Source organism: Mercenaria mercenaria, chromosome 16, assembly GCF_021730395.1.
Source record: "Mercenaria mercenaria strain notata chromosome 16, MADL_Memer_1, whole genome shotgun sequence".
Classification (NCBI taxonomy): Eukaryota; Metazoa; Mollusca; class Bivalvia; order Venerida; family Veneridae; genus Mercenaria; species Mercenaria mercenaria.
The window spans coordinates 62,355,707-62,372,598 of NC_069376.1; the positions used below are offsets into that span (position 1 = coordinate 62,355,707).

The 16,892-nt window shown below is 34.2% G+C and overlaps 1 protein-coding gene across 9 annotated transcripts in view; it reads left to right on the forward strand.

Moving 5' to 3' along the window:
• LOC123540352 (uncharacterized) overlaps positions 1-16,892 on the forward strand; it is a 103,039-nt gene that overhangs the window by 17,953 nt on the left and 68,194 nt on the right. For 3 of the 9 annotated variants that reach the window (XM_045325306.2, XM_053527241.1, XM_045325308.2), the window contains exon 1: positions 382-770. The exons of 1 other annotated variant lie outside the window; for it this stretch is intronic. In XM_045325306.2, coding sequence (XP_045181241.2) covers positions 636-770 — 135 coding nt within the window. In that variant the 5' untranslated portion in view covers positions 382-635. Of the gene's footprint in view, positions 1-381; positions 771-16,892 lie in introns of those variants that run through there. 5 more of the 9 variants (XM_045325310.2, XM_045325313.2, XM_045325315.2 and 2 more) reach the window with 3 other exon arrangements.

A 16,892-nucleotide genomic window follows, 5' to 3' on the forward strand; every position in this document is an offset into this window, starting at 1 on the left:
CTGTTTGTTCTACTTCAGTTGTCCGCCTTTGTCTGCAATAATGCTTGTTGTGGCACCCTGGGTCTTCCTCTATCGTGAAGAGATAGAAAATGGCCAAATAATAGATTCTAACCGCAACAGAAATAACATTTTTCATTCGTTAAGCAGAAATTAATATACTATACATATTGTTTAATACTAACAAAATAAAGATGAAAAGCAGCAGTTACTTTTAAAAATAATTTAACTGACTTGATGCACTGACACCCACATATAAGTGTGCCCTACCGTATTTAGTAAAGCCCTTTTGATGTAGCTGTTTGCGTTCTTATGAGGTTAAGTGGTCAGGATATAGTCCGGATTCCCCTCATTATCATGTCATGTCACTGATAATTTAGTTAAATGTGTTTTCAATTACAAAGTACATGTAAGTTGTATAAGCGTGCTAATTCTTTTTAATTCTAATTGATGCGATATACCTTTATATATAAGTGAATTGGAATGAATAATTTTAGATGAAATAGTGAGATATCTGGATATAGCATTGAAATGAAACTATGACACTGGATTAAAGGATATAGATTTGTCGCTGTAAGGAGCTGGTACTGGAATCTTAATGGGAGTGAAACATCGGCTTTCGCGATATGGCTTAAATAATGTCTGAACATGAAACAGTTCTCGCAGTGAATAGCGTGAATAGTTGCAACAGCGAGTACACTGGCTACAATTCATTGTCCAGATTGATTGACCAAACGATTGACCGCAGGAATGGACATAATTCATACAAAAAGGTAAAACGAAAGTAAACTAATTGTTTAATAAATGGCAGTGATTGGTCAGTGTGGTGTGTCTAATATAAGCTCTACATTAAGCAACACCTCAAACTATACTCATTTACCTCAAAAAGCCCAGTCAATATATGATAGTTATATCATTCTTACAACATGTGTTAAAATAATATATTGATATCTAATGAATCCTGGTGCAGTAGGGTCACTTCAAGTGGTTGTCAGCTGCTGCACACATATAGCTCATGCTGTAATTCACGTCATACAAAATACTTTGCATGCATTTAACAAAAATTAAATGTTATAACTTGTAAATGTCGGCAATAAACTCAAGAACAAAACTTATTTTGAAAACAAAATACCCGACTTTTATTAAATCATAGTTGCATTCATTAGAATCATTGTTGACTTTTATTCTCGTCACACAAAATCGTTTCAAAATCTTATATTAAAACACTTTAAAGCGACAATATCAAACGCATTTCGGATTTGAAGAAATACCGAAATTATAGTGAAAAGTCTGCTACCCAAGGGCTCTAAGTTTGATGTTTCGAATTACGCCAACTTCACCAACGTTGGCGTTTTGAAAAGTAATAATAAACTCAGGAAACTGGTCAATCTATTTATCTTTTAGCGTTTTATCGACTTAAACGGATATTCGACATTCTTTTCCAACAATGACAGTATCCGAATAAAGCTAATCCGAATATGAGCTTTGTAAGTGGTAGTCATGCGTCGTTTAGAATAAAAAAGCAACGTTATTACCTTTATTTACTATGCGTATTTAATAAATAAATGCATTCCTGGACCAAATTTTCCAAATGCTTACATGAGGCGTTTTTAATTGTGTATGTATGTATACTCTAGTATAAGATCTGACATTTGCGTTAAATACTGTGGAAAATGTTTTAGATATGCGCAATGCGGACATCCCTTTGTCTGAACATACGAAACTGCGTGTATTGCCCTCACACACGATGTTGATTATATTATAAAGGTTTATGTCTAAAAAGGTGAAGAACATTCCGCAAAATAAGTAAAAAGGCTCTCGGCGCTTATATTATCAACATGTTTTAGGGTCGTAGCTTTTGCATTTATGTCGTGTCCTTCTGATTACCATTTTGTGATATAACTGGTTTGCAAACAAATAGCTGCATTCCAGAGGCACTGTAACTGTCTGGAAATAAATGTCTTTTAAAGTAACACTTTTCTATCTGCAACTATTATATATATGTGATATTGTTGTCTTTATTACATTAACTTACACTGATGTGCGTGTCTCTGGTTGAATTCCATGTGTTCAATCATTCCATTTGATTCCACTTCCCTTTGTTTGGTGCACGAGTACAAACTTTCCAGTTTATGTCTAAAAACGTCGAGAATTCTCAAAACGCTCACATTCTCAAGCAGAATTCAAACAGTATGCAAATAAAACCCTATTCCCGCCACATAAAGGTTTTAATTTTCCTCTTGTGGCATCTTCGATCTTTGCTGTAAACAAACCATAATATCATTTTTGGCGTTCGCCTAAAATATTGCAAGTAAAATAAGCATTACTAATGGAATGGAGCAAACCCTTTATAAATAACGATATCACGCAGAACATTCGTAAAAATGATAGAGCGGTATTACTGGGTTGCAAAAGTGTTTGCTATCTGGAAATGTTGTTAGCATTTAAAATTACAATTAAATCGTTAAAAAAAGCTTTGAACAAGAACTTGCTCACCACGAGTCTGTTATTAATTTGATTGGTTGTGCTGCGTTCTATGCTACAAAAAAGAAGGATCTTTTTCTACGTGTTTTAACTATCTCACCAGCATTCTGTGTCTGTGTAACTTTCTTTGTTCGTTTCGTCTTTGCGTGTTTACTTTGTGAGTGTGTTTGTTGGTCACGTTTACATCCGCGTGTTGTGAGTTGTGCGTTTTTGGAATGTGGCTTTCCCTGTTTCATATTTATCCTTGTTTTTTTTCATGTACCGTATGTGAGCTGTTTAATGTGTCCTGCACCTGCTCTCAGATATGTTATATTTACTCGTCCTTTGCGATTATGGAGTCTACTCCATGGTACTATGATAGAAAATGTTGCGCATTTCATTACCTCTCATGAACATACTCAGCTAATACCAAGTCTGCTTTTATTCTGCTTGGCTGCTTTTCATGCTTCCAATAGATCTATCTTTCTTACACGATCTTCCAATTTATTAGGAACCCTTATAATATTTTGACTGTGTTATGTGTTTTCGATTGCGTAAGTTGTGTTTAGTGCTTAACGTAGGATTTTCTAAAACGGGATGTGCATTGTAATTTCAACATCGTGATTTCTCCTAACAAAGACCACTTGGCTCACGGCATGCAAATCAAACATGTTCCAACAACATAAAGGTTTTTTATTCCTAAGTGATAGCTTCGATCTTTGCTATAATAACATCATTTATCATTTTATTATTAGCGTGCGTCTAAAACATTGTCTACAAATATAACATTAACGTATTGATTTTATAAGTAATGTATATAAATGCCATCAAACCCGAAATGTTTGCATTAAATAATTCAATAGTAGTGACTGGCACAGTGGTTAGCATGTTAGACTAAAACGCCAGCGGTCCGGGTTTGATTCCCAGTCATGGTTGATATCCCGACTAGTGTTAAGTGTATTGAGATTTACTTAAATAGGTACTGTTTTCAGCAATATCTGCCTAGACTGGATGCTTGGGAGGTAAATAATGACATCTGCCGTGGAAATAAGTTTGTCCATCCATTCCAGGTGGGGACATTCGTCAATTACCCACGTTAAACAAGAAACTTTACCTTTATCTGAATGAAGAAAGTTTATGATATTGCTGGTCATTGCTTGCCTGTTCGTTACGGTGATTGAACTGATTTGCAAAACTGTTCGATATATTGAGATATATTTAATATTGCATATGATAAATTTGATAAATTTCTAAAAGATATTGCCGTAGGCATTTTCTTATTTCTGGACCTTTAGGATCTGAGCTCCATTTACCTTTATAATAGAGTTCCGATGGAGCCGGTGATGAAGGAGCGTGGGGATTTTGTTACGTCCCAGTGTCAAAACTTTAAACAAATAAGAGTCCACTTAACGGCCGCCACATGGCAGGGAAATGATAGCAGACACCGTTTCACTGTTCATAAGAGGTGGTGAAAAAGTTCTCATAAATTTAATGGCACCTTTCGCATTTATTGTTTACAGTTTTGTATAATAATATGAGGGGATTGTCCAAATAGGACCGTTGTATATTCCCCTGTGTTACTTCTCCACCTTTACATAAGTAGTATGTAGACGTAATTGTTTAGTGTGGTGTTACGTTTCCGCCACAACTTACCGGTATTTTGAATTGCGTCTACAACGACTGACAGAATGTTACAATCTACATTGTAAAAGATGTATCTAAATAACAATCATCAAGCAAAAACAAAGTACCAAAAATGGACAAAGGAATTAAAAATTATAACTTCTAGAAGTAATGATGAAAAATGGCAACACAAATATGAAAAGATGAAAATACTTTCAATAAAGCTATTTTGGACGAATCGAGCGTACGATGTTATAACTAAAAAGGCAAAATATTACCATTTGAAAATCGCTGTTTACAACATAATTTTGGTCAAAATTTTCGACAAAACAAATTACAAAGCTATTTTGGAGCGGGAGATGTGGAAATTTTAGGTGTCGACATTGCTCTACTCTGCTACGCTTCAATCCACCGCATTTTGTTCGAGCGTCCGAATTAAATGCATTAATAAATTTAGTTTATACTTGTATATATTAATTATTGTAATGGTTGCTTGACTTTTTCATTTACTTTTTCGAGGTAGCTTTCTGGAAAAAAACGTACTTGTGTAATTTTAGAAGGCATTAGTGGGTCCCGAACCCTCCTCCTCTTAGAATTGAGTGGCCGACGCCACTAGACCACCATCCCACTGATGAAACAATAAACGAAAGGCAACAACTGTATCTGACTTTAACACGTTTCGAAATGCCTCAACAATATTGCTTTGAAGACTGCAGCTATGATTGTATTTAAATTTCTAGGTCGAGATATGCTTTGTGACCTTGGTGAGATGTTAAGTATCATATCTTTAACGTTACTCCCTTCCATTGACTAATGTAAACGCCCTTCCAGTAACTATTGTAATCTTCCAGTGACTAATGTGAAACAGTATCATGTTAACTGAATACGAAACAGCTATCCTGTTTTGTTTTTCAATGATTAATCGGGAAATATAAACAATGCCTATAAATTATGTAAATATGAAAATATAGGATAGCTAATCATAATATCTTTCAACAATCCCTTTATTTCAGATTTACATCATCTATCCAGTGATCTAATAAAAACTAGCTCACGGTTACAGATCTGGAGCAAAAGTTATCTAAGATACATTTCCTAGTACACTAATGTTTGTTCTTTATTATTTCTTAAATTTTGTTCTGTTCATTGGAAAAAATAAGAAAACGATTATGGACAGCTGTATCAAACTTCAGATGAATTTCCCTTGTTAGCTTAATAGCAATTTTAAAGCAAGAAAAAACTTAAGATATTTTAGACGCACGATGTTTTATTGATTGCTTTACATCAAGAAATTTAAAAACGAATAGAAGAGAACAAGTTTTTGCACGAATTTAGCGAGTGATGTCACAGTTTAAAAGCGGTCTGATCATTGCTATTCACGACTATATAGTAACTGTTATTGTTATACAAAAGATGCAGTGACTTGTCATGTTATAAATAATGCACTTTATTTCATATGCAGACCTGGTCATATGTATGCTTTACATTGTTACCTGTCAAGGATTAATCTTCTAATATATGGCTTACTCGGTGGCTCTACCCAGGGGCCCGCCTGTGATGAAATAATGCATGGAGGGGCACACTGGGTCTTCCTCCACCATCAAATAGCTGAAAAGTCGCCATATGGCATATTACTGTGTCGATGTGATGTTAAACCCAACAAAAATCTAATATAATGAGTGTATTAAGTTAACTTAATGTTCTTTCCACGTGATTAATAAATCTATAAATCTATGATAAATTTAATGTAAGTGTAAATCACAACAAATATATAGGTATAAAAATTTAGGAGCACTAATCAGCAAATCTTACACCTATACCGAGATATCGGATTTTAATCAAATGAAGGATGAAACCCATCAAATTATCTAATAAAATATTAGTTTAAGGCAGCAGATACAGACCAACATTTACCTGTTGCTTCCCACACATAAATATTGAGTGTTAAAAAGTGTTCTGTCAGTATAAGACTCAGGTCAATCTGTTATGGGCAGTGGGTAAAATTTTGGCAAACTATCATGACTTTGAGTAGAGTCTACAGTACTTGCACCAAAGCTTCCGGCTGTTTATAAGTTTTCATGTAGGAAAGTAGGTGTATCCCAATAGCGATTTTCAAGCAAAAAAAAAGCAACATAGAACGCAGGAACATTGAAAGTTTTGGACTAATCGAAAGTGTGGTGTTTTAATTAAAGATCTCGTACACTACACAATGTGGGCCTTTTTCGCAAATAAATTTCAGTATATTAGAGATAGTACCTAAGTTTTTCAAATCATAGGTATGAAGTTAATAAGCTTTGAAATGAAAACAAATGTACATATATTTCTCAAAAATAGATAAATTAACAACATTTAAACCAGAAGCGTAGAGTTATGAGTATTTAATATTTTCATGTAAAAGAAAAGTTTGTGATCAAGGAAATTTAACTCTTCTAGGATCTGGGGAACAGAAACATCAAAGGGACATAATATAGCGAATATTTTCTACTTGGGTGCATTTGATTTAACATTCAACTGTGATCTGGATTTCTAAATAATGATCTATGATACTGTGTGCTAAAATATAGAACAACTGGAACAGTCCTTTAACAGCAAAAAGATGATGTAGCAGAATGAAAATTTTTAAGCTCTAACTGGGACTCGAACCCAGGACCTCTCACACCTAAGGCAGACACTCTACCACTTCCCTATAACAGCAGTAGCTATAGCTAGGCAGTTTAAGTGCACCCATTACATTACGTGAACTGGAACAGTTTTGTGACAATAACACATAATCGGCCTACTCCGGATTATCGGTGTATTCGCTTTGTTACCTAACGGCAATTTTCGTGTAAAGAAAAAATATAATCTAATGCTGCAAACGTTTTAATCGGTCAAAACTGCCCAAATTTCTCTGATGTTTTTTTAGAGTATGAACTTACTAACTGGTAGTACCAGTGAAATATAACTTACACTGAATCTTATATATTTGCCTTTTTAGCAGCTGGCGAATGGCAAAGACAGTGGGCTTTGTCCAAATATAAGCAATTACTTTACCAGTTTCGAGAAGATATAAACTGATAGGAAATTACAGTTACAAACTAAATACCTTTCTGCAACACGTGGAGTCATAAGCATTCACTGTCAATCAGTATTATGACTAAGATCGACGATTATTCATTCATTCAAATAATTTGTAGACAGAGTCCGTTGTTTACATTTTAATCGTAACCGGTGCTCGTGTAAAAACACTTTTTTTGAAAAATCGAAGATGCGAAGAGCTATGGTACGGTCTCTAAGTATATTAGAAAACACTATACTGGACAAATCGAGCGTGAGAGATGGTAATTTCCGGTAACAAAAATTACCCACTGGACGTTATAGCACTTCTGTACATTAATATAAATTTATTTGTATTCAGTCTTATACATCATTCATAGTGTACTTAATTAAAAATATTGAACAAATCCTAAGTTTTAAATGTACAATTTTCAATCTTAAGTTTACGTTCAGTAGTAATACGTGTACGTTAATCACCTTGAAATGAAATTACTATATGATTTTTAGAAATGTCTTTGATTTTTGCTGCTATGAATTTGCGCAAGACTTTGTCAGCCGGTATACTATGTCCATCACATCTTCGATATATGTTGCGTTTCGACATTTTGGCTAGTTTTACATCGTCTATTATTGCCATATCTTTTACTTGTGGAACTGACCAATAACCTTTTGAAAGATTTTGGCGTTTGTTCCTTCCATCTAATCATCTTCTTAATGTGAACGCTTATAACAGCAGTGATATACAAGTAATGTGCATTGTTTTTTGTATCACATTCACGGATCACTTATCGAAACAGCTTATATCAATCTACTTTTAAAATAAAGAATTTAATCCGGCGAATGATTATCTCAAAAGAGCGTGTTTACGCCTGCAGATGCTTAACAAAAGTTACCCGAAAGAAACACTAGACAGATTTTAAAATATGTCAATATAAATTCTTACATTATATCTTGTATTTTTTCTGTTCAAAAGAATATCAGGCAAAAACTTCAGTTTCTGTATACAAAAAGCGAAATTAAAACATAAAAAGTATAATACGTAGAAACAGCTGCACCGTAGGAACATCGTACGTCATGCAAATGTAAGCCATTCCACGCCGATAAACGGGATTTACCTTTTTTTCTGTTTGTTGATACTTCGCCCTGTTCCGGAATAACAGCATTATTCTTATTCTTATTATCATTGGCATTCGCCAATAGATAGAGTATTTACTAATGCACTTGTAAAAGTATTATACAATAATGAAATGACACAAGACATGAATGTATTAAACCACCATAGAAGGTGACTTGTTTGCTGGAAATTGCTTGTGTAGTTGTGAGGTATCGATGTGAGGCAAAATATTGTGATGTAACTTGACTGCAAAAGAGTCAGACATGAATCGATACCCTATCGCTTTCAGTACCATGTACTGTACCTTTTCATCTATCAAATAACATATTTTTTCACATTCAAACAGTTTGAACATTTGCCAATCGATGTGTTGTCCAGTTTCTTCATTGCTTTCTTGGGATTGTCATAATACATGAACCGTCAGAACTAATCAATACGCCTTGATTTTTTTAACAGACCTCACTTGGTTCATATCTGCAGACGGAATAAACTTGGCGTGCAAAACAAACATTTTCCAGCAGCATAAAGATTTTATTTCCTCACATGGTATCTTCGATCATTGCTATAATAATATCATAACTCATATTGATATTGACGTTCCTAACGGTTCATCTAAAACACTGTCTAGAGATACATCTTTAACTGATTGCCTTTACAAGTAGTGTACAATAATGACATCAAACACGAAATGTCGGTGCCAAGGGGTGCAATTTCATTATGTCTCCGGGCCAGAAATCTTAACAACTCTGGGTAAAGTACGGAGAAATATTATACGGTCGCCACATGTCACTTAAAGACTGCATAGAAGGCAGATGAGCAAAATAAAAGCAAAGTCGGTTTTACTGTTCATCAGAGGTGATGAAAAAGTTCTAATAAATTTTTAATGGCATCTATCACATTTGTTGTTAACAGAATTGTTTCTTGACATGACAGCATTGTTCAGATTGGACTGTTGTATATTCCCCTGTGCTATATTTCTCCCCCTTAACATAGTTTGTGGACGTTATTGATTAGTGTGGTGACATTGTTCTTCCACTTTTTTTCTGGCTCCGTAAAAAATTATAGCCACAAATATCTGCTGAGGGTGATTTAGTTTTCCTGAAAACTTACATTGGGTGTAATTCGTGGAGGATTAATGAAAATTAGAGGTGTTTTGGGTTCCTTCCGTTTCAGTATTGTCGCGGCAAGATGATGGAGACCGCGTATGCTGGCAAAACATAGGTCTTCAAACAATGACTGTGTTTTTTGTTTCTTTTTGTTTTGTTTTTTTTCTTTTCATTGAAAATGGCCCTGTATATATGTAAGCGCAACTTATGCAACCAGCTATCCCACAAAACTGACAAACAGTTACCATAAACTACGCAGAATCGTAAATAGTTTGCTAAATGTTATCACTGTTACTCGAAACTAGTGATTAAATTCAAACGTTATCTGAAGACTCTTCTGCGACAATGTATTTCACAACACCAATTCTATTGAGATTCGTAAAAACACCTTGGGCATAACCATTTCGGGCAATTATTTATCAAAATTGTCAAACATGATGATTTTGCGCCAGTAAACTAGTTTAAACTCTCAACTGATGTTTTGCAACTGACCTTTTCAAGGCGATCTGCTTCATGTCGTTACCATTACTGCATGGCGTTTGAGTTAATGTGAACAAGAGTACATGTATAAATTTTTGAATGCCCTTATTTACATGTGCAGTGCTGCATTGGCGTTTGCATTCTCTTAACTTTCGTACTTGTTGTGTTGTTTTTTGTTTTTGTTTTTTAACACAAACTGTCATTAGATTTTGTAAAATGTAATGTACTCTAATCATTCTATAAGCCACGTTACAAATGTCGCAAGTGCTAATACAATAAATCTAATATGATTATATGAGAAATGAACCTTTTTGTATGAAAACCTATTATTTTATATACATTGCCTTCTAAAATACCATTCAGTTACAACGTCAAGATTCACATTTGAGCCGCGCCTTGAGAAAACCAACATAGTGGCTTTGCGACCAGCATGGATCCAGACCAGCCTGCGCATCCGCGCAGTCTGGTCAGGATCCATGCTGTTCGCTTTTAAAGCCTATTGGAATTGGAGAAACTATTAGCGAACAGCATGGATCCTGACCAGACTGCGCGAATGCGCAGGCTGGTCTGGATCCATGCTGGTCGCAAAGCCACTATGTTGGTTTTCCCATGGCGCGGCTCATTTATTCTTGTTCTGAAAAATGTTCATGCTCACAATATCACATTGTTAAAACATTTAAAGGGACTGACCTCAACAAAAAAGATATATTAAGATATCAGGAAATCATTGCTGTAAGAATACTTTGAAAATTAGTTACTGACAGATTATATGTCGTTGAAACACGTCTTTATCTTTTTCATTCCGGATTGAAAAGGTTTGTCACAGGGCACTGAAAGTAAACTGCCTTAATTATATAATCGGTTATTAAGTACGAATTCCTCCGCGGTTAATTGGTCAAGATGGTAGGATAGTTTTAATTGCCAAAGCAACCCGGTTTCGAATCCTGTTTCAGACATGTTTCTTTTCTTGATTAATATAGAAACAAAACCTCATGTTCTAATGTTCATAGCATGACCAAACTTCGATCATTTTAGCCAAAAGCTGGAATCCAGTCCTTTTAAGAAAATGGAGACAAAAATTAATCTTCACTGCATGCAATATTTTTTTTTCAGGAAAATATCCTACGTGAATTGGAAGATAACTTTTATATCAGATTTATTATTGATGTGCATACTTGGTGTTTAATCATATAAAGTGTTAGAATTACTAATCTTCCTGTTGAATCATAAGGAAATTCCATACAGTATGCAGTTCGCCATTTTATAAGTTCATTACAATAATTTCCGTAAAGCCTTTTTCATTTATATCATTTTCAAACATCATACCATGTGATGAATTTCGGTTAGCTTTTACATCTAGCCACGTTAAAGACATTTGTTGAGGATTTCTTATTTTTTAAGTTTTTATCTTGTGACAAAATATTCTAGCAAAATAAATTTATTGACTGTCCTATAGAAATGTGCCTTGTATATCTTTGAGTCAATACTTAACGTATGTAATTCTTTTCTAAACATGTTGTGACACCTCTTACGAGTCCTTCAACTTTCCGCTTAAATCATACACTTTCAATAAAATCATTAATTATTTACCAGATGAGATATAGAGGATAATTGTTGGTTTCGGTGTAATATCACGTTATAATTTCACCGAGTGGGCACCAGAAGTGATATTTTCACGAGTGGCGCAGCCACGAGTGAAAATAACAACTTTTGGTGTTCACGAGTGAAATTACCGTGATATTACATCGATACCAACAATTTTTCTGTTTATTTTATGTCTAAAACTCTACTTTTGTTGTGTTTATTTCAATAAAATGTCGAAATTTGCGGGAAATTTTATCAGGAAGCACCGCAAAGATGACGTCATTTTAAAGACGTCATCGTCATATTGTTTCCGGCTTTCAGTACGCTCGGTAAACTTTTTGACATTAATCCGGGTATCAGATTTGATAATTTTCACTGAGTGGCCAGTGAGTTTATCATGATATAATTCACCGTTATATTTCGATAAACCACCGAAAAACATAAAATAAAGACATTTATGTAATTGTAGACAATAACATGCATTTGAACTGGCAAATTCTTTAGAAAAATGTCAATACACCAACATCTTTAAGTATTTTACACTGAACCATAGTATAAACTGCAACATAGTTTTGTATTTGATACAAAAAACTGCAACATAAATTTGTATACTAGCTTAACCTTTAGCCTGCTGGCGGCAATTGGTTGTGCCTTTGTGTCCAGTGTAGACCAAGATCAACCTGCACATCTGTGCAGGCTAATCATGGTCTGCACTGTTGCTATTCAGTCAGTAAATTTTCAGTGAACACCCCTTTGAATAATAAGTGGTATTGCCAAAATTTAATGATAGACCAGTCCATTTCAGAAATTTAGCAGGGTAAAGGTTAAAGAATCTGACAATATAGAGAACTGTTACTCCTCAGAAGAGTAAATATGCCGCACACATAGTTGTTGACTGACCTCACAAGTTATATTGATTATCTAGTAAATACTTTGATTTACATTCATAGATAAGCCTTTGATGGTTTATGTCAAATAAATATAATCAAGCAAATATTATTAAAGTTATTTCAGATCCATAAAACTTCTATTACGTAAAGGAAAGTGAGGGATTCATTACACAAATCGTGTATAGTAGACGCAACTTGACCCCGATGGTTGACATTTGTATTATAATACATAATGAGGCACAACCTATTATTGAAAAGGTGTGTACGCTTCATCTTTTTGCATTGATACATTCAAATTTTACGTACATTTATCGTGATTTAGACCACGATAATCCGTAAATAGCCAATCGCAAAGCAGACTTGTACCCGTCTATATTTCATATACAACAGTAGCGTTGTATATATATCGGGGTAAACTTGGGCAAAAAATGCGTGAATTTCCTGTCAGTTTACCATCTAACAATACAGGCTAACGCCGGAGTTAAATGACCTTGCAATATTCTCACCAGTTATCAATGGGATAAAAAATAAGACTGACTTGGAGGTAAATTCAGTTGACAACGTCTAAATATTAATATTGTAAAAATGACCCCATGTTATAAGATATTAATAAAAATGAATTACAATAAACTACATATTTGTAGTGTAGAACGTAATTTACACATTCACTGAAACGTTTCCAACAGTTGTAACTTTTTATGTTCACTTGTTATAAAAAAAGACATGTCAGCACGATCCTTACATTTGCAATCAACTGGATCCAGTTGTTCGAAACTTTAACAGGCGATTGAGTTAACGGCCGGTTGACTTTATCAGTAGATTTCGACAGTTTAGAAAACTTAGAAAATCAAATGCACTTGTTAAGGATTATAAACACTAAACCATCTTTACAGTAAAATTAAAACATCATACTAGTGTTTCCCGCCCACCAAGACTAGTATCATAAATAGAAATTTTACAGGCGGCTAGTTTAACAGCTTAATGAAGTGATCGTGGGTTCGAGCATCATTGGGGTCTCGACCATGACTTTTCATATGACCCAGTACTAGTTTTCATAGGAAACGGACTCGAGAGTGGTTACAATAAGCTTAAACAGTTAAAGCTTTCATCAAAATCGAGCTAAAACAAATTAGTATAAACTAAACTAAACTAAATTACAGTCCGTTAATGTTTCGAACAACTTGGCCCAGTTAGAAATTAAAACAACTACATCATTCTTACAAGAAGGGCGCGATATAGTAAAAGGTATTCGTAGTCCTACGAGCATCTACGCACTAACTATATCCTGATAAACAAAGTAAACAAATAAAAAAAGAACTAACTAACTAAATAAATAAATAAATAACCTGGCTATCTTCTTGAATCAACGAATCAACGTATCTGTCATCGTGTTTCGCCAACATGCAAACTCCTCACAAAAACTAATTGTTCAGCATGCAGTCCAATTTTGAGTATTTTTGAGAAATCCATATTTAACTGTTTAGCATTAATTTTGTGATTGCAAATGACTCAAAGTGTTAATGAACGTTAAATCTTAGTAAATCGAGTATTTGAATAAAACTGAATTTATACAAATAACCTGCATTCTTTCATATGCCCTACTGACAATTAAGCGCTAACGGTACAAGATGATATTACTCTTATAAAAACACGTTAATCCTAATTTCTATAGAACGCGTGGGAGAGTTTTCAATAATTGCAGTTTTTATGTCACGTGGTCTAAGTCGGATAGACAACTCGTGCCGTTGTCTACGGGATATATACAACTCGCTTTGCTCGTTGTATATATCCCGTAGACAACGGCACTCGTTGTCTATCCTATACATAGATTTACTTCAGTGGTGTAAAAACATGAGCAGCACGAGAAAATGGAAATATAAATTAATGTAAACATAAATTAGTGTACTGGAAACTTTTAACTGATCAAATTTAAGTATATATACTTTGATAGTGCACTGTACACAAACTAATTCCATACTCTGAACAATACACGGCTTCCCTTAGCACCCCTTATTTGCTACAATGAAATAATCTAAATGAATAATCAGCCTAAGGTCAACCATCGCGGTCAAGTTGCGACTACTATACGTATACGTTATAAATTATGTTTTATGTTATAATGGTTTCTAAATTCAGCTACCTGCCTCTGACTAAACTTCAAATGAACGCTTGACAAATGAACATATGCTTTTTGCTGAGTGAATTAATAGGATATACAAAATGATGCACATGCTTTTGTAGGTATAAATAAACAGGTGTAGTAATTTAAGTTTTACAGACAAATGAGAAAACCAGTAAATTCTCTTAATATAGTACACGACTGAATAGGCGAAGCAAAGTAACTAAAAGCAAAAAGACACATCAAAGCAACAATGTTCAGCATTGCTACACAAATAGTCCTACAATCTGCTTTTTGTCAGCTTTGTTAGAACTATGTCAGTAATTAAAATTTTTGTTAGGATTATTTCAGTTACATACTATATACCGCCCTCAAACAAACAACTGCATCAGTACCATATCTTTGACCACATCTTTAATACCCGTTGTAATTTTTTTCTTTTTATAACCGATGTACACATAAAAACCAGTGAATTATCAAAGTCGGTGAATTATCAAAATTATTGTAAATATTAAGAGCACCAGGTATGGTCTTCAGAATGCGTAGGCTGAGATCCGGTTTGAAAACTGGATAAGATATTGTATATCATGTTCTTACATTACTACCTGCCAGAAAATGGGTCTCCTCAAAAAACGCTTCAAGTTAACACAAAGCAGCTATCGTTTGTTCTAGTTGATTTGTTGGGATAAAGGAACAATGCACGTAAAATTTGTAGATGCAAAAATAAAGGAGTACAAATCACAATAGCTTACATCACTCCCACTGTTTAAGATTTTAATTAAGCGAATGGTTTAACATCTCATAAAACAACTTGCTCGCGACTAAATACAAATGTAGATTGTTTCCAAGCTTTAGGTTATTCGTAAAGCATCGGTTCTTTTCTATGGAGCAATTATTTACCTTGAGGTTTAAGGTCGCTGATTCAACTCCTTCTTGTTTCATACAATAAACACCGTACAGAATGCATTCTGGCGATTAAAGCATACAACCTAATGGATAGATCCGGGTCTATATGCGTTAGATGTTTTTCAACCACACCACGGAAGCATATTATTTTTGAACCGAATTACTCATCATAATAAAGCATGTTTGACAGCCTGCATTGAATTTTAAGTATTTGCCATGTAACATGACTGGAGTAGGATGTATCTCCTCCGCTGTCAGATCTCCATTGCTTCTTTGATTTTTGTTTCATTTGAGAAAATTTGATTGTCAGGCTTTCTTTAGCTATTAGTTATTTCGGATATATCATAGTAATTTCTGTCTGAGCTTTGCTTTAACTTGCTCTATACTGGCCGTTAATATTTTTCAAAGTAAAAGTATATAAGAAGAGAGCAGATGAGGCATTTTTACACGCCTTTCTCGTGTGAGGAGGTCTCAGTTTAAGAGACTTCTGAATATTTTCATTCGTGGCTATGTATCAAATGTTAATGTTGTACAAATGCTATGGTGACCTGATACGCACTTCATTTCAGATGCAGATTTGTTAAGATATTATGAATCATATGTTTTGCATTACTACCTGCCAAAGACTAATCTCCTGAAATATAAACCTAACACAAAGCAGATACGTTATTTTGAAATGATTCATATTAAAGGATATACTAACAATGCACGTAAAGTTTGTAGATATTAAAATACAAGAGCAGGTAATACATGGTATAAGATTTTAATCAGGCGAATGAGGCAAACCACAAAATTATTAGTTATATTAACTAGATCACTGCTGCTAAAATGTTTGCAGTGAAGCACATGGTATTTCAACAAACAGAGGAGTAATTCCTACAATTTTGTTCCACACATGTGATCATATGGAAGAAACTTTATTGTATAATATTATATTGTATTGTGTTGTTGCACAACAGGTCTTAAATCAAAAAGCCTAACAGTATGACTCTTCCATAAAGTATGTATGTGTATTTCAGGGAAATGCATCCTGCAAAAACGCACATCAAAGCTTTTTAAAAAGAGCGTTCAATAACTTTTATCATGAAAGTATTCAGAATTAACAGCAGAAATTGCAATACTCTTAAGAAATAGCAACACTATTTCGATGAATAGCTAAACATTAAAACGTTCAGTTGACATTACGTATAGACAAGACGATGTGAATGAAATCAGACAACGGGTGCAAAAAGTTTTTTTTAATGTTGTTGTTCTGTTGAAAGATAAATTGCTTTTTTTTTTCTTAACGAACTCGTATACTATTGAAAAAAGACATTGTTGTTTTCGCACAGATGACATGGATGGGTATCCCCTCAAATGTTGCGGTATTTTGGCTTTTGCTAGTACTTTTACAAATTAAACGAAGGTGAGTTTGGTATGTTACCACTTACACGTCTGTAATCACAATTAGATATCTCGGTGCATTTCTGGACAAAACATTGAACTTTAAAGATCACGTAAATCGCAAATGTCGTACAGCCATGTTGAATTACCTACGAATTAAGAACATCCGAAAATATTTAACAAAAGCAGGC